The 23,322-nt window shown below is 38.9% G+C and overlaps 1 protein-coding gene across 4 annotated transcripts in view; it reads left to right on the top strand.

The window, feature by feature from the left end:
- The window catches only part of LOC135111722 (cytochrome P450 2L1-like), a 30,261-nt gene extending 8,835 nt beyond the window's left edge, over nt 1–21,426 (top strand). For all 4 annotated transcript variants that reach the window (XM_064025387.1, XM_064025367.1, XM_064025395.1 and 1 more), the window contains 9 exons: nt 92–191; nt 573–703; nt 894–1,112; nt 13,104–13,303; nt 13,552–13,666; nt 15,699–15,879; nt 16,006–16,123; nt 16,235–16,379; nt 20,251–21,426. In XM_064025387.1, the coding sequence (XP_063881457.1) occupies nt 92–191; nt 573–703; nt 894–1,112; nt 13,104–13,303; nt 13,552–13,666; nt 15,699–15,879; nt 16,006–16,123; nt 16,235–16,379; nt 20,251–20,438 (1,397 nt within the window). In that variant the 3' untranslated portion in view covers nt 20,439–21,426. The remainder of the gene's footprint in view (nt 1–91; nt 192–572; nt 704–893; nt 1,113–13,103; nt 13,304–13,551; nt 13,667–15,698; nt 15,880–16,005; nt 16,124–16,234; nt 16,380–20,250) is intronic.
- The last annotated feature ends 1,896 nt before the right edge of the window (nt 21,427–23,322 follow it).

The following is a 23,322-nucleotide window of genomic DNA, read 5'->3' as shown; positions in this document are numbered from 1 at the left end:
AAGTTTAATTGTCTTTAAGTTACTATGATAATTAATTGTTTCTATCACCACTAGCTTGAGATACATAATGCAACAACTTGGTCTTCTTCAGGAAAGTGGGGCCTTCCTTTGGTGGGTTACATACCCTGGACCAGTAAGACATTTGAGGATCAGGTGTCGGACTTTCACAAGCAGTACGGACATATATTCCTGTAAGTGTTCGTGCGACATGATTCAAGTCCATTTGATAGGTGATACGGGCAAGGCAGAGGAGTGGAGAGGAGTTATGTAGCTGAATGGAAAACTGTTATATGAATCTATAGATTATTTGACAAAGATCTGATAAGATTTTACGTTGCTTGATTACATTATTTGTTCCATGTCAGCTGGAGTTTATTTTTTTCCCTATAAGTGTAAAGTATGTGTATCAAAAGGACGAGTGTGAATGAATGAACATAACTTAACATGTTGATTTTCATTTTTTTCCTACAGTATATTGCACATCATGTCTAAGTAAAATACTTGTGGTAAATCTAATTATAGTGTAAGTACTTCCTAGCATGTGTTTGCGCAACATTGTCTTTCTGACACAGGTGGAGGATGGGAACACAATTAATGGTGTTTATCAACGACTACAAGTTAGTGAAAGAAACTTTCTCAAGGGTTGAGTTTACCAACAGACCAGATTGGGAGACCTTCAAGTTTTTCGAAGATCCTGCTATTGGTGAGAACTCTTCTGTCAATTTCTAATGGTCAGATTACCTTGGCTCACCGAACTTAGTCAATCTGATCCATCATTGAACTTATAAATAATAAATATAATAATGTAAAATTTCAGATATACGAATATAGCAAAATGTTAATGTGGATAGCTGTTATAGTACAGGTGACTAGAGCATTGTATTCACCTTCAGGAATCGGATCGAGTAGTGGCGCTCTTTGGCACAGGAACCGAAGATTTACTTTACGGCAGCTGCGTGACCTCGGCATGGGCAAATCCAGACTGGTGGAAGTAGTGCAACAGCAAACGCTAAAGCTACGAGAGAGCCTATCCATTAACGCTGGAACACCCGGAAGAATTCCCCATCAGCTATTTGTGACCATAATCAACGTGATCTGGCAAATGGTGGCAAGTGAGTGATTAACTGGCAGGATATGTACTGTAGGGACAATGGTGAGACTGAGAGATGAGAGAACATGTGAATGATTGGGTGAACAAGAAATGGATTATGGGGGTGCTGACAGATAGTAAAAGATAAGAAGAAGGAAGGTGTCTGAATAAATGGAGAAACGATTCTGATTGATGCATGGTATTTGTAAGTTGTTTGTGGATTAGTTGAGGATATTAGTGACCAATATTATAAAGAGTGGAGGAAGGATAGTAAATGAATATTTTCATCTATGGTCGTCATCTTGATGTAGACCTATACTGAATTTCAAAAGATTTTGAAATCAAGCATTTACTAAATAAACATGAAAATAACTGGCCACACCTTTAGATTACAGGACATGTTTGTGCCCATACTTTGAATAGCAATTTCTTTGCTAAGTCTCAATGTCTTGTAGGAGCTTCTAGAGACCAACACTTTTCGCACAGCAACATCCCCAACCAAGTCATTTGCTTCCTTTGGTGGCTCTGCTCTGTTGCAGTCAGCCCCAGCACTATGACTCGAGGAATATTCCAACTCTGACTCTTCCAAACCCTCGCCAGCTGCGGGGCAGGCCTCTGGGCACTATCCCAGTACGGCATCAACACTAACTTTGCATTCCTCCTGTGGTGGTCCTACCAGCTTCCAGTCGACCCCAGGAGTCAAAGAACGCGAGGGCGCCTGATGAAGAGGCGCTTGCCTCGTCTTGGAGCGAGTAATAAAACTAATAGATTCGGGAATCTCAGCAGCCTCCTCATCTAAGACGGGATCCACGGATTGGAGCTTCACCCAAACCCTCCCACCTACTAGGTCATTCCCTAGAAGGAATTCAACACCCGACACTAGCAGGCCTTCCGCTAGTACCACTCGCGCTTCTGCGATCACTCCAAAACGGCATGAAAGCCTCGTCTCCACCGTGGCGGAATTCTCTACGGCGCCAGTTCCCCGTCACCATACAGGCTCGTCGGGGCCAACCCGCCTCCCAGTAACATTTATGCAAAGCGATTGCTGTGCCGCTGTCTCTCTCAATTCAGTGACAGGGTACTCAACCCCAGCAATCTTAACAGTGACCTTACACAAAAATGGATGGCATCAGTCCAAACCAGACTTCACGGGGAACGGTAAAGTATCAATAACAGACGAGAGGGCAATATTTCCTGCTTTTCTACCCTCACATCCAAATACTGGCTGGACCTCATCACTCTTCTGGTCTCAGCCCTGAGAGACAATGCCACCGGCTTCTGGGAGGACTTGGGAGCAGTGGCTGTCACCAACATAGAACAGTTGAACTTAAAGTGCCCAGTATTCTTATAATAATAGCACATAAGCTGTGTGCTATACCTGAGGGTGTTGTGCGCCACGTTCTCAGTCTGTCTCCGCCGAGGGCAGGGTGGAGATTTATTATCAACAAGGGCAACTCGCCCTTGAACAGTTTATTTGCTTGTTTAGCTCACCCCGCAGAGCACCCCGGAGGTGGCACTCAGGCAGAGGTCACCTGGAGTGGAGGCTGGGGCACTGGTATTCAATGTTAGTCCCAGCCTGGTGTGTTGGGTATGTTAGCGGTCATTGCCGAGGGCGGAGAGGCTTCCGGCTTTGCGGAAGACATGAAAGTTTCCTCCCCTACGGAGTGTACCAGAGACAGGGAGCAAGCTGCTCCCATGCCGGGACCAGACACGGTGGGTGTTAGCTCACGTACTGAGCCACCCCTTTTGATTACTACTACTACAGCTGCCAGCGTACCAAAGGAGGGTTCTGTCTCTCAGGGACGCATTGCCCCACTTCCTGGCAAGGCAGGAGTGGATAGTGAGGAAGCAAAGGGTCAGCCAGTGTTTGCAGGTAGTAACAATATTGTGAATATCCGGCGGAGAGAGGACAGAGGTTTAGAGCTCCATGGGTGTTAGTAGCACGTAACGGCCCGGTGTTTGGCCGTTTTGGAGTCCGGATGACTCGAGAGTGTTTGCTGCGGCTTTGGTGGCCAGGTATGGCCACGGTTGTTGAGTGAAGCAGCGTTGGTCAGGCAAGCATTCTTGATTACCTCTTGTCTGGGGCCCCTCTCCCCCGTGTTACAACGAGTTTTGTTTCTCCTGTTATAGGGAAGATAAGAAATGTTACTAGCCCAATCCCTCCTTCCTGTGGAAGTTGGGAGGATATAGCTGACGTGGGGATTACGGCGGAGAGTCAATAGGCAGTGCTGAGTGAAGCTGTAGGTGATGTGTTGCTTGCAGCTGGAGAAGTATCCACAGCATTGCTAGGGCTTCATATGGCCAAATTGTTGTTAATTGTCAGATGGTTAGTCCGAGTAGAGATGTGATGTTGCACCAGGAAGCTACGGTCCCAGGTGGGCACGTTGAGTGTGGCAAGGGCGCAGGGTTGTTGCTGCTTGATGACTCTAGTATTTGTACAGTGTGGGGGAAAAAGTACAGAAGAAGGAAGAGGTTGTGCAGTAGAGGGAGAAGTGAGAGTAAATGGAACAGTAGTGAAGACGACGGAGAGGGAAGAGAAAAGGTAAGAGTCAAAGGAGAAGTTAGAGCAATCGTAACTGTTGCATGATGGGAAGTGATGCAGGTACGACTCCCTGTAGGAGTAAGTCCTTACACTAACGATGCCAAAGAGACCGCGGGTCCTGGGTGGAAGGCAGAGACAGGTCTCATGGGAGGAGTAGGAGGAGAAAACGGTATTTAAGCATGAATGGCTGAGTTATTGCCGTTTCTTGCAGTAGGGATAATTACTCTGTTTTATCTCATTATTATAGTGCTCTCTGGTTTTGTGATTTGTATGCACCCCCTTGTAAGTGTAATGTAAGTTTCGTTGACATGTTAAATTAGTCATGCACAGAGCCTTTAGTTTATTTGTTATATGTGCTAAAATTTCATAAGTTTGTGTGACTTAAAAAGTTTTGTATTATGAACGGCGAGATAGTGGGAGAAGATAATGAAAAAAAAAAAATAAGAGAGAGAGAGAGAGAGAGAGAGAGAGAGAGAGCGAATAGACGCGTCTCTTACGTGTACGAGCCAGGCGTCAGTTACCGTAACTTTTCTATAAATTCAAAGTTAACCTTTCCCACTTAATTTGCCTCATCCCCCCACCCCCTTTTTTGGGGGGGGTCTTGAGACTGCAGGAATGTGTAGAAGAGAAGGGGCTCTGCAATACTGTCATTTGTTTTGATCCAGCTCCCCAAATAAAGCTAGAATTTTTTAAAACATGTTTTGGTGTGGGGGAGAGCGAGTGTAGTGAATTATCTGTGTTCTGCACAGGGCTCGTTTCCACCTCACCATCCCACGCTCGCTCCATCCCGTCTCCCTTTGTCTGGGGGCGCGATTGCCCTCTTTGTCAGATGGTGTCCAGTCTAGTCAGAGTAATGACACGTATTGAGTGAGGCGGACCAAGGTAAGGAAGCCAAGTGGGAATATATATATATATATATATATATATATATATATATATATATATATATATATATATATATATATATATATATATATATATATATATATATATATATATATAAGTTCCAAGATATAGGTGAGGTGAACAGGGACAAACCAGGAATTCTTCATTTATTGAAATTGCAACGTTTCACTTTAACGCTGAAGGCATCAGGCTAAAAAAATAAAACGTCATTTAGTATATCATAAAACACAAAAATCCAAAACGTATAAAGATACTAAGGTTTGGTGAAAGGAAAGTGAAACGCAAAACGAAACGGAATAAAAAAGTAGTGGGTAAGTGAAACGAGGAAAAAAAAAAAACAATACAGATAAGTAAATAACTATACTGAAGTAAAACACAGCCTATAGATGAACACTAATGCAGAATAGCACTAAAACTAAATAAAAGATGATAAAATGTGCTGAGCTGCCAGGAGCCGCATGTCCGCCACCAAGGCAAGGCAGGCATGGACTGCTGATGCTGGGTTGGTTGCTGGGCTGGCTCAGGTCACAACAGGGTGTGGTGTCCCGGAGACAAAAGGGTGAGGGTTGACCTCACACCCAAGTGGTAATAGGCGAGCGGCCAGAGGCCTGGCGTCAGGTCGCAGGTGACCAGATAATGGAATGCAGGGATGATCGAAGCGTCCCACCACATCACTCAGACACCCTTCTTGCGGCGTCCTCGCAGCGAACAAAGCATATTGGGTGATGCAAGCACATTGAAGCTCATAATTCACTTCATAACGACGCGCTTATCTGTGTCAGACATATGACATATGGACCATAGCCAAATGCAAGGATCACAGAACAAAGTCAAAACAGTGGGTACGCGCTGGCGAATCACAAAACTCACACAGCAGTGATGTCAGAAGAGAGAGCACAGTGGCCAATCACAAAACTCGCTGTGACATCAGCGCAGCGATTCACAGGCTAAGAAAAACACAAGGACAACACTAGATGCCTAAAACAAGAGAACAAGGCATTTCTGTGTCAAATGAATTTCAAAATGACAACAATATACACCAACAATTATAATGCTGTACAAAATAACGCACATGATGGCGATAATCTTCGTCAAGTGTGGTGGGTGAGTGGCATGCGTTGGGTGCAGGGACGGCCACATGAAGACGCCACAGCTTGCAGCAGAAGACTGACGGGTGAGAATTCCAACCTTGAAGCGACGAAACAAGCAAAACAGTCGATGAGTAGCGAAGTGGAGACTGACAGCTGGGAAATCCAAAGTTTTGGAAAGACGAGATCAGCAGTGAAGTAGTCGATTTGTGGCGATGACGGCTTGAAAAGTTCAGATTTGAAACAGGGACGGCGTCGGTGATGGTTTGAAGTCGTAAGGGAACAGGTTAGTGAGGCAGGCTTGGCAGGAGAAGCTTGAAAGAGGCCCTGAAAGCAGCTGAAGAAAGCACCGTAGGCTGGCTGGATAAGGACTACCGGATGCTGGGATTGTCGGCTGAGGTCATGGCTGGGTTCTTGTCCCCAAGTGGTCAACAGGGAAAGGGGGCTCGAGAGGTCAATAGGAGCCCAAACGCCGTGGAGCAGGCCGGATCACTGCGGAAACAAGTGGGTGGCGGAGACAATTGTTGACCTCACTCCATGTGGTTGGTCAAGGATGGCGCCTGAGGCGTCAAGTCCCACGCGAAAAAGCGCGCCATTAAATGTGGGCGGCAAGAGTGTGGGCGTGTGTCCTCACACCAGCATTATATATATATATATATATATATATATATATATATATATATATATATATATATATATATATATATATATATATATATATATATATATATATATATCAGTTACATCAATCATAATAATTATTATTGCATATATTCACCACTCATATATTTCATAGTCCAGTATTCCACATGCACTATCCTCACTTAGCCAATCCGATCTAATTTTAACCTTTCTACTTCCACTCTCCCTCTCAAGGGAATATCACACCTTCCCTACATTTCTGCCAGTCTTTAGGGAAAACACAAGCATCGCCTTCTTTGTCTTCCTCACAGGGCATTAGTCAGAATAACCAGAATAACGACCTTTGTCATCGGTCCCTTTACTTCAATTACAGGCATCTGATTGGCTATCTCTTCCTCTCAGATTCTTAAACCTGATCCACTTTCTTTCACATAAATAGAGCCTGTATGCGTAGCTAGAGTCAGTCTTCAGAGAGCAGAAATCAGATGAGAGACAGTTCAGATAAAGAGTGAACCATCGTCACGTCCGTTGTAATCTGTCTCGATATCGCGCGCGTACAATCTCTGTCCAGCATTAAATCAAGAAGGTACATCTGTCTGTTGTGTTACCTTCACTCGCACAATCAACCATAATTTAAACCACTACCCACGTACTCCATGCTACCAGAATCAACGAGCCACCATCATCTATCCTGCCACCGTCATCTCCAGCAACATCCAGTAAAGCAAACAACAACCATTGAAATCCATCAGCAGAAGTGGCAGTGACTTCTCGGTACAAGTGGTATGCAGCGATGTTATAGAATCGAGGAACATTCGAACTTCTCGTCTCTAATAAATCAGCATACGCTGAGACACTAATATCACGCCACTATTGTAAGCAAGTTGCGAGGCGTCATCTTCATCACAGAAGAAATCGTGAGTGTATCGCTATCGACGTGGCAAGTCGCGGTCCTGAACCTGCTTGTCCATCACTGCACTCAAATCCTAGGTCAGTTCACTTCACCGGCGCCCACTCTATCCCAGTGACCTCTGCTCCCGCCCGCTCGGCCACTGATCCAGCACAGGCGCCCACGTCGCTGCAGCTGCCCCGCGCAGCCATTCCTCATGTGAGCACATACACACCTTCACCTCATTCCTTCTCTCCTCCACTCTGAGTCCTCCCAGCAATGTTCTCCAATCACTCGGCAGTCACCTTTATCACCGCAAATTTAAGTATTCATTCCAATCCTCATTCATTTCCTTGTCTTCTCCACTCTTCCTTCTTCTAGTGCTAAGTTGTGTCTGTTTATTATCTGTCAGTCTGTCTATCTGTCTGTCTGCCTTTCCATCTCCTGTCTGTCTGTCAGTGTATATATTATTCCCTTCTGTCCTTCATTATTATTTATTGTTGTTCTGTGTTATCATATTGTGTATTATTGTGTGTGTGTTTAATATTTCTGTGTATGTTGATTCCATTCTCCTGTGACACACACGTCTTGTGTAAACACGGTCAAGTTGTGCACTGTCATCTTCATTACTACTTGCCACAATGTCCGCTAAAAACAGCACAACACCTCACATCACCTTTATTCATAAATCTCATCGACTTCCTATTTTTTTCTGGAGCTGACACATAAACCGTTCATTAGTTTATTCAGAGAATTCAGGAGGAATGTGCCAGACGTTCAGCTACATCTGATAAGGATAAAATATCTATTTTGAAATCTAGTATCTGTCACGAGCCCTCGAGTCTCGCCGGCCTGTTGGTAAAATCAGATAAATTCGCTTCTCTCACTACTTTTGATGACTTTACCACTCACCTCAGGAATCGTTTCCAGAGTCATTCAAAGGTTGGAGCCATCCATTCTCTCCTCAAACTCTCCAAATCACACAGCATGTCCACTCATACACTAATACTTACAAGGAAGAAAACATTGCTTCCTCTCTGAGGTCGGAACTGATCGCTCAACTCCAAGGTTCAAATTGGTTTACTGGTGACTCACTGTCAAAGGATGAGTTAAAAAGACTCATAGCTTATCTCTTGTTCACCACCTTCCTTGATGCTCTAAACTTCCAGGTCGCAAGTGATATCGAATTCAACTAAAACAGATTACATGTATGGTATCTGCAAAGTAATATCTGATAAGCGTCCTCTTCCCAGCTCTGAGCCTCTTCAGGTATTTGACGCTCCTCACCTGACTCTTCCATCTCAGCTCCTCACCCACTTTCTTGTCCTTCTTCATCTTCTCATGGACGTATTTATTTTATTTTATTTATGTTTTATTATTTTTTTACGCTAGACGTGCACCCTCTTCACCTTGGTATCAGTAGACTCGATCAAAGTCCAGGCCACGAAATGTCACCTGTACCCGTTGCAAGCTGCATGGTCATGCTATCGCACAATGTAAGGTTGTTCTTGATAGCTCAGGAAGACACTCATTCAACTCTGATGCATTCTGTTCCTTCCACAAAAGGGTAGGTAATTCCTTGCAAGACTTCAGGCATCATCATGCAGAGTATCAGGTTGCTCAACAAACATCATCGGGAAACTTTACAAACCCGTCCCTGGGCAATCCATCATAATATCATCATCAATCCTCAAATCACCTTCTTAAGTACCTAAACAGCGTACAAAGCACAAGGTATGCTTCACCCATCATCCTAATTCAGCACTTACTTCAGTTGACATTAGATATGCTGGATTATTTAATGGCATTGTCACAGATGTCACATGTCATTCTGCATCATACAAAGCTTTCTTTGACATGGGTGCTGCTGTTAACCTTATCAAGATGGATGTATTTAGGAGACTCTCTTCCTCTTCTCAGAATCACATCACAGCATTACTTCCTGACATTAATCTCAATGGTATATCTGGGAAAATTGTCTTAACTCATGGGAAAGTACTCTTATCACTGCCTTTATCACCTCAGGAACCAGACATATGTGATTATTTCTACATTGTATCAAATGTCTCTTTCAATGCTAATCTTCTCATAGGGTTCAACACCATGTCCAAGTATGATATCAGCTTATTCCCTGCTATCAACGAAATCGCTTAAGGGGATACTTATATTCCTACTATTCTTCCCTGTAATACTCCTCTTGCTGGTGGGGTAACATCAATCGCAACTCTTCCTCCTCCTAGCGATGAGACATTATTTGCACGGGATTCTCATGTTACATAATCTAACTACCCAGTCTTAGCTTCATTCTTAACCATCTTCCTTGTCAGACAACGGTGTAACTTCTTGTAACCACATTTTGTTAGCAGATGCTTCAGTCTTCCAAATCAGTGCTGTTCTCATGCAAAGGGGCTCACTTGGTAAACTTCACGTGGTAGCGTATGCTAACAGCCTCCTCAATAAGGCAGAAGAAAATTATGACGTTACGAAACATGAAAGTCTCGCTGTGATCTAGGGGGTACGTAATTTTTGTGAACTCATATTAGGCTATGAAATTCATGTTCACACTGATTATTATGTTGTCACAGAGACCTTCAAAGGCAACAACTTCACAGGTCAATTTGCTCGCTCAGCGAATTCAATCCTACATTTTCGTATATTCCCGGTAAGACAAACTCAGTGGTCGATGCATTATCACCCAATGTAGCCCCAATTTCATTCAGACGCGTTCTGTTCTAGTTTTGCATATTACCTCGAATCTGGAGACGAGACAAATCTTCTTAAGTTGCAAGTGAGTGCTGATACATTTTTCATGCACGACGGCCTCTTGTATAAGTTGAGTGACGTCTCTACTGACAATTCTAGTAAGTGGTTATCTCAGATCGTGATACCTCAGTCGTTAGTGAGTACCATCCTTCACTATTTCCACGACTCACTCCACGCAGGACGTCCAGGTCGTGACAGATGCCTGGCACAAGCATAATGAACATACTCGTATTTCTGGCTGACTATGAGGAAAGATATCTTTCAGCAATGTGCACTCTGTTCTCAGTGTGCTTCACACCGTCCATCACTCGCTCACGACAGTCCCTCACTACCTTATCCCATTGCTTCAGCCCCTTGGGATTCAGTCTCTGTTGATTTGCTCAAACTTCCACTTACAGAGAACAGTTACCTGTATATTCCAGTTCACCATTGTCGTTGCTCTCAAGAACAGAACTACAAATTCTGTTGGTCTCACGATCACTGATAACATAATTTGTCCTTATGACTCTCTTCATGTCCTCTTATCTGACAATGGCACTGAATTCAATAACGCTGTCTTACAGATTTGTAAGGAATTTCACATCAAGAAATGTAACATTGTCCCTTACTCGTCCAGTTCAAATGGCAAAGTAGAGCGTTGTAATAAACGTATCCTTGACGTTCTGCGTTACATAACAGAAGCAAAGTTCTCATGGTACAAATGGCTTCCTTGGCTAGCCTGCTCTGTCAACTCATCAATTCACTCTATTATCAACGAGTCTCCTCATTTCATGCTGTTCGGTAAAGACGAGCATCTTCCATACGATTTTTTTTTTTTTTTTCACAGCGCACCTCGTTCTGTCTAAAATATGGATGACTATGTCAAAATGTCGTCTGCGTGATTTTCGGTACACTAATAAGGTCATTCATGATCGCCTCACTGTATAACAAACTGAGATGGTGCGGAAACAACATTGTAGAGCAACAGATTCTTCTTTCGAAGTTGGCGACATCATTTTCACTAGATGTCACGATTGCAACTCTAAGTTACGAGTAGATCCATTATTCACTGGTCCACATCATGTAATCAATTCTTTCCATGGCCACAAAGTAAAAATTCTAGATCTCAAGACCTTAGCAGAGCAAATCGTCCATGTCGATCACTTGAAGTGTGTGAACAAAGGTTTCGATGATGAATGTGCACATCAGGTAACACTTTATTCTGATTCAACTGATCCTCAAAGCTCCTGAAGTCTTCCCACACACACCTTCTTCTTATAGACAAAAACTTCGTTCTCACGCTAAGGTTTAATCATTCTCAGTTTCAATATCATATATATATATATATATATATATATATATATATATATATATATATATATATATATATATATATATATATATATATATATATATATATATATATATACGAGTATATATATATATATATATACTTAAATGTGTTGTATTATGTTATCATGTCTGTATATTGTTACCAAGGTTATCGCTTCTGTACTCTCTCTCATATGTCATGTATTATCTATTAATTGCTCATATCTTATTGCTGCCATTATTATTATGTTATAATGCGAGGAAGCATTCTTAGTGGAGGGAAGGCACTGTATCAGTCGCTTCAGTCATAACAATTATTATTGTATATATTCACCACTCATATATTTCACTGTCCAGCATTTATATCTACTTGCACTGTCCTCACTTGGCCAGTCTGATCTGTTTTAACCTTTCTCTTTCCTCTCTCCTTCTCAAGGGAATATCACACCTTCCCTATATTCCTGCCAGTCCTTAGGGAAAACACTTGCATCGCCTTCCTTCTCTTCATCGCAGGGCATTAGTCAGAATAACGAGCTCTGTCATTGGTCTCTTTACCACATTTACAGGCATCTGATTGGTCATCCGTTCATCTCAGATTCTCAAACCTGATCCGCTTTCTTTCACATAAATAGAGCCTGTATGCGTAGCTAGAGTCAGTCTTCAGAGCAGAAATCGGATCAGTGACAGTTCAGAGTGAGTCAAGCATTGTCACGTCCGTCGTAATCTCTCTCGATATCACACGTGTACATCTCTGTCCAACATTAAAGCAAGAACCAACATTAAATCAAACCTGATCCACTTTCTTTCACATGAATAGAGCCTGTATAGGTAGCTAGAGTCAGTCTTCAGAGAGCAGAGATCAGATCAGAGACTTCAGAGAGAGTTAAACATCGTCACATCCATCGTAATCTGTTTCGATATCACACGTGTACATCTGTCCAACATTAAATCGAGAATCATCTGTTTGTTGTGTTACCTTCACTTGCACAATCAACCAAAATCTAAATTACTACCCACGTACTCCACGCTGCCAGTATTCATCGGAGAATCAATGAGGCACCATCATCTATCCTGCCACGGTCATCTCCACCAACATGCAGCTGAATTCAGTAGAAAGTGACTTCTAGGTACACACACACACACACACACACACACACACACACACACACATATATATATATATATATATATATATATATATATATATATATATATATATATATATATATATATATATATATATATATATATATATATATATATATATATATATATATATATATATATATATATATATATATATATCCCGTCATCACAGCCATTACACCCTCAGTTGCCGAGACACCATTTCTTGGGTGTATTCTCAAGGTACCCCCTGAATACTGAAATCTATGATAGCACAGAACGCCTTTCGAGGACAACCACATTAAAGTTTCAGACAGACGACTAGTGATCCGTGAGTTCCAGCAAACACCGAGTTTCACACAATGTTATGCTACAATTCGCAAATTTATTACTATTACTTAATGAATTTTCCTTTAATTGTATTGCTTATAGTATAAAACAAGTTGCATTTTGTTATTCACTTATCTTTTCTACAAAATAACCTGATAAATATTTTCTTTCATTGCTCTTTGATTAAGTAAAATACCAAAATATTCTCTGTATTTACTTTTATCTTATTGTGTGTGTGTAAACAGTTCTATGCAAAAGCAGTAAGCTATTTTTTAATAATTTCATGTCTTCTACAGGACAATGCGGCAATTTTTTTGTTTTCGTAATTGTTTTATAAACGATGATACTTTTTATTTTTATTTATTTATTTATTTATTTTTTATACAAACAAAATGTATTATTTTTCCATACCAACAGGCAGACAGTTTGATGCAGAAGACAAAAAATTAAAGAGCTTTGCAAAAGATATGGACGACTTCGTGATACTTTCAAATCGACTGGCCTTTAAGGACTTCCTGCCGTGGCTTCAAACTATCATGCCGGAATTCCTCTTCAAACGATTGATAAACTATCATGGAATGGTGCAGATGAAGGAGAGATTCTTCGCTTACTTTTATGTAAGTTATGATTTATCTTACTGTATGTTATTTCTTTGTTCCAGATTTTGATACTACTTTATTCAACAAAGTACATTTGCGGAGCACTTTTTTCATTCTCCAAAATATCAGACTGCTTTTTACATTTAAAGACAAACAATTATCTTATTACATATAAATTCGTTGGATTTTTAAAATAAAGAGCAACAATTGTTTAGATGCAGTAAATTTTTGAGAAACGTGATGGTTTCATTGTATTGTGTGTTTAGGAGGAAATAAAAAATCACCGCGCCACTTTGGATCCAGACAACCCACGAGACTTAATTGATGGCTATCTACTGGAAATGGAGACCAATAAAGATGATACAGAGACTACCTACAGCGGTAAGTCTTTTAAAGATGTTCCATCCACCGATTTTCACTCCCTCCATCAGCTCCATCATTCTAAGTCGGAAATATTCATGGTAAAATGTTTTTACGGCATGGTTCAGGCAGCATTTTGATATGAACGCGCCAAGAACTGGCATAGAGAATGGTGGGGGGAAGGAGGAGAGGGCAGCATTAGTGGTTGTAGGCAGAATTTTATTCATTACACATCAATGTTTTCATTAATAAAAGTATGTGAATTTAAGAACGCAGTGCATCATTGTGGCAAATAATAGCTAAAATATAAGGAATTCCATACAGCAAAAGCGATCAGCTGGACGTTGCTGGGCGACCCGTTTGCAGCTATTTGCCAATGATGCGCATTCATATTTAAATGTCCTGTAACTTCTAAGCCATGGCGTTAAGAACATCTGATGATAGAATATTTCCGGTTTATAATTACTTTATCTTTCATTTTTGACACCCGAAAATTATGTAACAAATCACGGTTTTACCAAAATTGTACGTGACTCAAAGGATCTGCTAAGTGAAAAGTAACCTTACTTAATTGGCTGCAGTAGCAAGAGAAAAATACCTATGCAACACATTACCAATCAAAAGATGGTCTTTATAAGCAGCTAGCTACGCAGTGAATTTGTTGAATTTCTTTGTATAAAAAAAAAGTTCAACACTGTAAACGAAAACACACACACACACACACACACATATATATATATATATATATATATATATATATATATATATATATATATATATATATATATATATATATATATATATATATATATATATATATATATATATATATATATATATATATATATATATATATATATATATATATATATATATATATATATATATATATATATATATATATATATATATATATATATATATATATATATATATATATATATATATATATATATATATATATATATATATATATATATATATATATATATATATATATATATATATATATATATATATATATATATATATATATATATATATATATATATATATATATATATATATATATATATATATATATATATATATATATATATATATATATATATATATATATATATTATGAGGTGCAAAATTCTAAGATTGTAACACATAATAAATCAAATCAAATATCACAGGAGAATGAACTCCATATTCATTTGTTTATGCCAGTAAAGTACACAATATAGTAGTTTTTAGTATTATGAGACAGATGAATTTCATGGTGCAACTGAAAATTGATAGAAAAAAAAATAACACTGTGAGATTAATCATTTACGACATTCGAAGTACACTCATTCTGTTTAGGCATAACCAAAAGTCTTCTAGCAGGAAAATTAAGTCTTGTAAGGATTTAAAAGATGACAAAAACATGCAACATAACTCTTAATGCCCAAATTTGGCAAAATTGGAAATTTTTTTTTTTCCAAAACTACGAAAAGAATGTACTTTATACATAAATGGAAACTGGAATTAAAAAATAAAAAAGTTACACACTGGACTATGAGATGTTGATTGTGGTGAACCTCCAACGTGAAATCAGCGAGGTCACTACACCAAGCACATAACTTATTTCGAGAAGTGAGTTCAGTCTGCCAGCTACTCAAACATCCGATGCCTTGATCCAACATATGATATGGTTCATCAAGGGCCATGAGAATTCAATGCCTTTACTGACGGACAGATCCTTAAAATCACGTACAACTTTTGTAAAACCACAATTTGTGACATAATTTCTGGGTTTCAGAGTGCACATCCTGGTACGATTCAGTAGCCCCCTATCAAAATCAGGGTGATAATCTCGGAACCCTCACATTAAAAAAAAAAAAAAAATTACTTGGCTCCAGGAGTATAACAACACTACTTTCTTCCAGAATTAAAAGCCAACGGTTACTAGGCTTCGCCTCCACACGTGTTGAATATTTTATTATCTACTGCAATATTTTACTGTTCTTAGATACTTATACTTTGCTTACTTTCATATAGGGCATTTTTTTTCTTTCTGTGTCAGATGCGGACTTGGCTTTTCTTGTGTTCGATTTGTTCTTCGCTGGTAGTGAGACTACTACTAACACCTTCAACTGGATGTGTTGCTTCCTGGCATCCCATCCTCACGTGCAGCGAAAATTACATGCCGAGATTGACGAAGTGCTTTGCAACGGAATTCTGCCCACTTTGACGGAAAGGCCAAGGTGGCACATTTTCCCTTTATATTATTCATAATTATGTTAAAAGTGACTATTCTGCTTTCTGCTAACTACTACTTTAGTATATGTGTATGATTTCGTTACTCTACTCTGAATTACATCTTTTCTTAGAATGCCATACACAGAGGCTGTAATTAATGAAGTGCTGAGGATTTCGGCTTTGGTAAACTTCGGAGTGCAGCACATGGCAAACACAGATACTCAGCTCGGGGGATACACCATTCCCAAGGTTCGATTCTCCTGTGATGTTTATTTGTGGTTCTGACAATAATAAGAACAACATGACATTGGATTCTGAAAGTTTTCATTATAATGGTCACACTTGTCTTTGTCTCTGCAGGGAACGATATTGAGTTCTTCCGTCACATCCATCCATTATGATAACCGCTACTGGGTTCAACCCAACGAGTTTAGGCCGGAGCGTTGGCTGGATGAAAACGGCAAACTCTCTATGAAAAAGGAAGGATTTCTAGCCTTCGGTGTGGGTAAGTTTGTCGAGGTCTTTATGCTGTATAAATCCCTAGGTATTACTTGTGAACTGATTCAGTGCTATATGACATAATTTTTTTGGTACATTAGTGTTGCAATTATTTTGTCCTTTAAGTATCAATTTTTCTTTGTTTTTTTTTTTTACTTTTTTTTTTATATTGATGTATCTCATCAAATTCGAATTTTAGAGCACGAAACCCTGTCTGAAAAAAAAAAAAAAAATGTAGGAGGGACACCGGCCAAAGGCAACAAGAATTCAAAAAGTAAAAGAGAGAGAGAGAGAGAGAGAGAGAGAGAGAGAGAGAGAGAGAGAGAGAGAGAGAGAGAGAGAGAGAGAGAGAGAGAGAGAGAAGGTCTACTGAGATGCCGGTCTCTGAATAGGGTTCAAAGCGGTAATAAAAAATTGAAGAATAAGTGCCTTGAAACTTTCCTCTTTAAGGAGTTCAAGACATAGGAAGGTGGAAATACAAAAGCAGGCAGGGAGTTCCAGAGTTTACCAGGGAATGGGATGAATGACTGAAACTCTTGCATTAGAGAGGTGGACAGAATAGGGGTGAGAGAAAGAAGAAAGTCTTGTACAGCGAGGCCGCGGGAGGAGGGGAGGCATGCATTTAGCAAGATCAGAAGAGTAGTTAACATAAAGACAACGGTAGGAGACAGCTAGAGATGCAACACTACGGCAATGAGAAAAAGGCTGAAGACAGTCAGTTAGAGAAGAGGAGTTGATGAGATGAAAAGCTTTTGATTCCACCCTGTCTAAAAGAGCGGTATAAGTGGAACCCCCCAGACATGTGAAGCATACTCCATACATGGAGTATATTCAGGGTTAGCAGCTGGAAGGATGAGAAAAATTGGTGGAGATGTCTCAGAAAACCTAACTTCATAGAAGTTGTTTTAGCTAGAGATGAGATGTGAATCTATCCTTGCAAACCAAATTCCAGAAACTCTCCTGATTTTAATTTTTCTTTGAAAGTAACATTGGATCAGACTGTAATTTACACAACTCAAGCTGAAGTTCTGGTAATGGTGTCTTCACATTAACTTCCACGCATTAACTTCCATTGAGTTGTTAAAAGAAGAATGGGCTTCAGTTTCCGAGTCTAATTTTTTTTTTTTCCAAATTCAACAGATAAGCTTCCGTTTTTTTTTTTTTTTTTTGTCAAAGCATGAAATGTCTGACTCGATATGATCTGCCATATGAATTCACGGCATGAAGGAAAGTGTGCAAGATCATCCTTTCTTAAACATGTACTGAAGAGCAGCAGCTTCTTGTGGAGGGTTTCATTGTTTCCGGGCAGTTGAGAAATATTTTGTTGCTTGCCTTGTAATCTCAGATTAAGCAGATTCAAGTGTGCTGTCATGTCTATTTGGAATGGTAGGGAGCAAATAAAGCCTCTATCTTGTAGCTAAGTTTGGTAGAGCTCTGTGTTGTTAAGCTGTTCATTTTGAAGAAAGCAAAGGATATCGTTCTGGAGAGTAAAAAATGTAGGAGCGTTTTTCAAGCACTAAGCCACCTGATACTCGAGTGCAGTGGTACGTCACTGAATTCTGCATTCATTTCTTCAAGGAAAGATGTAAAGTTTCTGTGTCGTTGTGACTCATTACCACTTCTGATTAAATTCACCATCCCGACCACACTGTGCATGGTATCACTCATCTGTAACACTTTGCCACATGATGCTTCTTGGTGGATAATGCAGTGTAGTGTGATACAATCAACTCATTTTCTTTCAGCATACCAACTAGTCTCACATTAATGCCAGTCACAGCTCTTGCACTATTTGTTACAATAAAAGAACACTTTTGAAATCCTCCATATTCATTGACAACTGATTCGAGTGCAGCATAAATATCTGAACCTCTTGTACCACCATTCAAGGATTGCATCTTAACGAGCTCTTCGTGTACCCCGAAATCTTCCTCTACAGTGCGTGTGAATATGAGCAATTGATTGGCGTCTCTTATATATGTACTGACATGTAGAGGCAATGAAAAATATTTGCAATACTTCATTATATCTAAATTCTTTTTAAGATCAGTTACTCTTCTTTCAACTGTTTGGTGGGATAATGACACACTCAAATTTTCTAAGTTCTTTTTCCTCCTTAAACGCTTGTGTCATTTTCACTGTTCAATGTCTTATCAGTTTTCCATTTCTAAATGATCTGTCTATCATAAGCAACTCCATGATGCTGTAAGACTCACTGTCTGATGGTCTTGATGTCAGTGAAAATATTGTTGTAGGATTTTCCCGCATACCGGGCATACCGTGTGCTGTGCCTCCTGATATTACATTCTTTCATCACATCAACTGTTTGTTGACACTCAAGACACAATGATTTTCCATCTGTATCTTGTCCTATTGCTCCAATAACTTCTCAGGATTCCTGAAAGTGGAGGTGCCTCTAGCGCAGGGGTTCTTAACCGGGGGTATCCATACTCCTTGGGGGTATGAGAACCAAAGGCCGGGGGTCAGGGACTCGATTTCTGGGTACTGGTAGTTTCCCCCTCTGCCAGTGCGATGCGCGCGCTACCCTACATTAGGGCAATGCATGTTTTGGTTCCCTTCACAACTACGTATCTCTGTGAAACAGGCTTCTCTGCATTATAAAATATGAAATCAAAGTGGAGAAATCGACTTGATGTGTCAGATGACATGCGAGTAGCTTTGTCAGTAACTGTACCACGATTCCATGCTTTGATAGCACAAAAACAACAGCAAATATTTCACTAGATTAGTAAAAGTCTGTTTCATGTAGTCTAGGTACTAAAAACTTGCACATTTATGTTGTTCTTTTTTTGTGTAATAAAACGAAACTATAACTTTATTAATTTTGCTTTCAGTAAAAAAAATATAATAAATTATCAATGGTTGTTTATATGTAGTCGAGGTACTAAAAACTTGCATACTTATGTTCTGTTCTTATTTACAAATAAAATGGAACTATAACTTTATTAATTTTGCTTTCAGTAAAAAAAATAATAAGATGATCAATGGTTATGTTTTTATGTAGTCAAGGGACTAAAAACTTGCACATTTATGTTTTTTTTTTTTTTTTTTTGTATAATAAAACGGAACTATAACTTTATTAATTTTGCTTTCAGTAAAAAAAAATAAGAAAATTATCAATGGTTATGTTTTTTTTCCTAGTAATCCGTATCTAAAGTACAGTAAATTCAAGCGATTGAAATACTCGTATCTGGAAGACATAATGGCAAATAATAGGATTGGTGATAATTATTTGAACAGTCAAGTGAAGGGGGTATGGGGCCATATTCGACAATCCATTGGGGGTATGGAACCATCAAAAGGTTAAGAACCCCTGCTCTAGCGTTTTCTTTCTGTTAATGGGGGGCACCTGAGGAGGTATTGTGCAGATTTTCCATGGAATGACTACTGTTTCAAAAGACCCGTCTCTGTGTGCTGACTGCATAACAGAGGTGGTAGTGTCTGCCATGGAGGCGTACATTCCTCACTTTTTCTTTCGTCCTATATCTTTCAAACCTTAGTTTAACACAGCCTGTTTTTATGCTATACATGATAGAGAGGTGCCCCACAAAAAGTATTTGAGCCTTCCTGAATCTCCACCTGAACCTTATGCACTTTATATTTCTCCCCAGTATCATGACAGTTCTTTCCGATAACCTAGTACTAGTTCATATACAAACACAAACTTCGTGTGTGTTTTTCGAGTACAAAATAAATTAATAATACAATCAATCGGTGGCCGCGGGCCCGTAATTAGACCACCCTGATTTAACACATTTTCTCCTGATTTTAATTTGGGCAACTGAACAAAAGACTTTGCTGTAAAGTTTAAACTATTACAGTAACTTATTTTCGTTCTGTGTTTTTATTTAATGCAGGAAAACGAGTATGCACCGGTGAGAGTTTGGCCCGGATGGAACTGTTCATCATCACCTCAATGATCTTCCAAAGTTTCTCCATCGCTCCACCGCCTGGCAAGTCCATCAATTTAATACCTGATTTAAGCGGTTTTTTCTTCCGTAAGCCAATGTACAATGAGTTCGTCTTCACCATGAGGAAACAGTGATTATCGTCACTTACATTTAGCTTCATTGTCAGGTGCTTCAGCTATGTAGCATCCATTCCTGTTTCTTCCACATATTTCACATACTTTCCACAGTTCCACAAAAAAAGACCCAATATCTCTCTTGCGTGTTCCATCTTCGGGTTGTCACTGCATAAGACTTATTGTCTAGTAAGTGTCATTTCTGCTGTAGATTTCAGTTTTTTTTACTGTAACTGGTATTTTATAGCTTGGAGGTGCTTTTACCACTTTACGTACATACCTTAGAAAAGCTACTTCAATGGGAGCACGATCCTTTAGTGCTGGGATATCTAATAAGTTTGGTCATTTTTTATTTACACAGAAAACGGAATTACCAGTTCTGATTTAGAAACTGAACTTGTCTTCGGTCCACTCAGGCTAAATGGAATGCTAAAACCTGTTACCTTTGTTCAAACAAATAATTTTCTTCGGTTTTCATCACATATCTATAAGAAACTAACTGCACTAGGGAAGCAACTGCATTTATCATATTAGACGCAAATCAAAATAGTAGTGAGTGTAGAAGACCAGTCGACTTCTGTGACCTTCACATTGTTCAGTATTACGAAGTATAAATAGGTTCTCTCTCTCTCTCTCTCTCTCTCTCTCTCTCTCTCTCTCTCTCTCTCTCTCTCTCTTTAGACCACGTCTTGATTCAGAACAAGAGACCATATCTGTAAGAAACTATGTTTCTAGGTCACGTAATTTTAACACAAAATATTTCATTATTTAACGATTAATACTTACGTTCTTCTCCTGTTCATTATTATAATAATTTTCAGAATCTATGCAGATTACAGGTTACATATTGCAGAATTTTTGAGTAAAGAAAATTCTTATGTATTTTATCATGCATCTTTTGGCCTTAGTAAACTAATTAGCTAGTAGGTATAATTTACATATTGATTAAGGAACATGTCCTGAAAATATTATTAAATTTATAATTGAAATTAATAAACTGTTTAAGAATGTCTCTGATTTATTTACTATATGATTAATTTTTGTGTAATTTGATTTGAACTATATAAATATGCCAGTAATAGTTAACAGTAATGAAAAAAATAAATAAATAAATATGGATCATACTGCTGTCACTTTTTTTTTTTTCTGAAGGGAAAGTATTGTACAAGTCAGTGATTTTAAAATAAATCGTTAGATACTGAGAAACACTTAGTAAAAATAAATAAATGAATAAATAAATAAATAAAAACATAGTTCTGGTATCGTGTGTGTCTACGATAGTACTTCATCATACTCACAAAGCGTACTGAGTACTCGTAGTTACAAGTCAAAGAACAATACTCAAGGATCAACTATAACAATTCAGGTGCAACATCTACGGCCGTGAAGTTTTGTCTCCACATAACAGATACTTGTCATGGTAATGACATGTGAATGCCTGAGCCAGTATTTATCGATAATGAGAGTCGTCAGGAACTACAGCCGCTCATTTCTCCTCAGAACTCGGAGGTATTCACCATCAGCAGCTTAGTTAACTACTTACTCACTTTACTTCTCTTTTAGTACTCATTAGGTTTATACATACACACACACACACACACACACACACACTTATATATATATATATATATATATATATATATATATATATATATATATATATATATATATATATATATATATATATATATATATATATATATATATATATGTATACATATATATATTCTAAGTAAAAATACTCTATACACATATGCTGTGTTTTGCTTTAATTTGCAAGAAATTAACGTGTAAGTTGTGTGTAGCGGGAGCTGCTCACCTGGGTGGGCCTCCTCCTTCCTTTCCTCTTCGGCTAGCTACCTACTCAAGTGTCGCCACGCGGCATATATATATATATATATATATATATATATATATATATATATATATATATATATATATATATATATATATATATATATATATATATATATATACTTATTTATTTATCTATTTATTTTTTCCTTTTGCGTACAATTTACGCAGTCAAAGCCTGTAAGGCTTTGAATAGTCAGTAAATAACAAATTGAATTTTTGTATGTATCAGTGAAGAAAAATTTACAGGCAACACAGCATTACAGTGGTTGTTCAGTGCTATGTTTTAAACATACTTGGCAACTCACTACAACTGTCAACTCCTTCCTCAAAATTCAAGACAGCAGCTGGTGTCTTGACACCGAACTGACAGGCTACGTCAATCAGCTGACTGCCAAAACGCATCTTTTTGCTGCGATGAAGATGCCTTTCACATTCAGTAATATTGGGTATTTTGACATGATATTCATGTGATGATATTTATGGCATGATATTCATTCTGTGATGGAAATGCCCGGGCTGCAGCAGCAGAATACAGACGCAAATACTCAAACAGAAGACACCAAGATGGCAGTGTTCTATAGAGTGTATTAGCATCCCTGTGAGAGGTAATGCTTCCACAGTACTTCTGCAGCAGCTGAATACAAACAGAAATACATCGAGGCAGAATTCACGAAACATAGCACAATTTGACATCACTTAGAAGGAATATCGCATAATCTAAAGGAACATTTACTGGAGTGTCTTGAACACTGGTGTGGCAGGATGAAATGTCCGGACAGTCCGGGTGCCTGACTTATCGTGCAGACACTTGTTCGTGGAGCAGGGTGCGGTGAGGTCTATCAAAGCGTCGGAGGGGAAGGTTGTTCAGTAAGCGAGCAATGTTTAATATGGTAAACTATGATATTTTGGATCACTCAGCACGATGTATCGTATGAAGTTTGATTTTATAGCTATACATTATCCTAAGTCTCTAAAAGTTATGTTAACACTCATAGTATTGTATCGCGAATATTAACATATTACAAGAATCACGAATATCAACATGTTA

Source organism: Scylla paramamosain, chromosome 2 (assembly GCF_035594125.1).
Source record: "Scylla paramamosain isolate STU-SP2022 chromosome 2, ASM3559412v1, whole genome shotgun sequence".
NCBI lineage: Eukaryota > Metazoa > Arthropoda > Malacostraca > Decapoda > Portunidae > Scylla > Scylla paramamosain.
The sequence above is the reverse complement of the archived record's forward strand: the minus strand, read 5'-3'. Positions and strand labels throughout refer to the sequence as shown.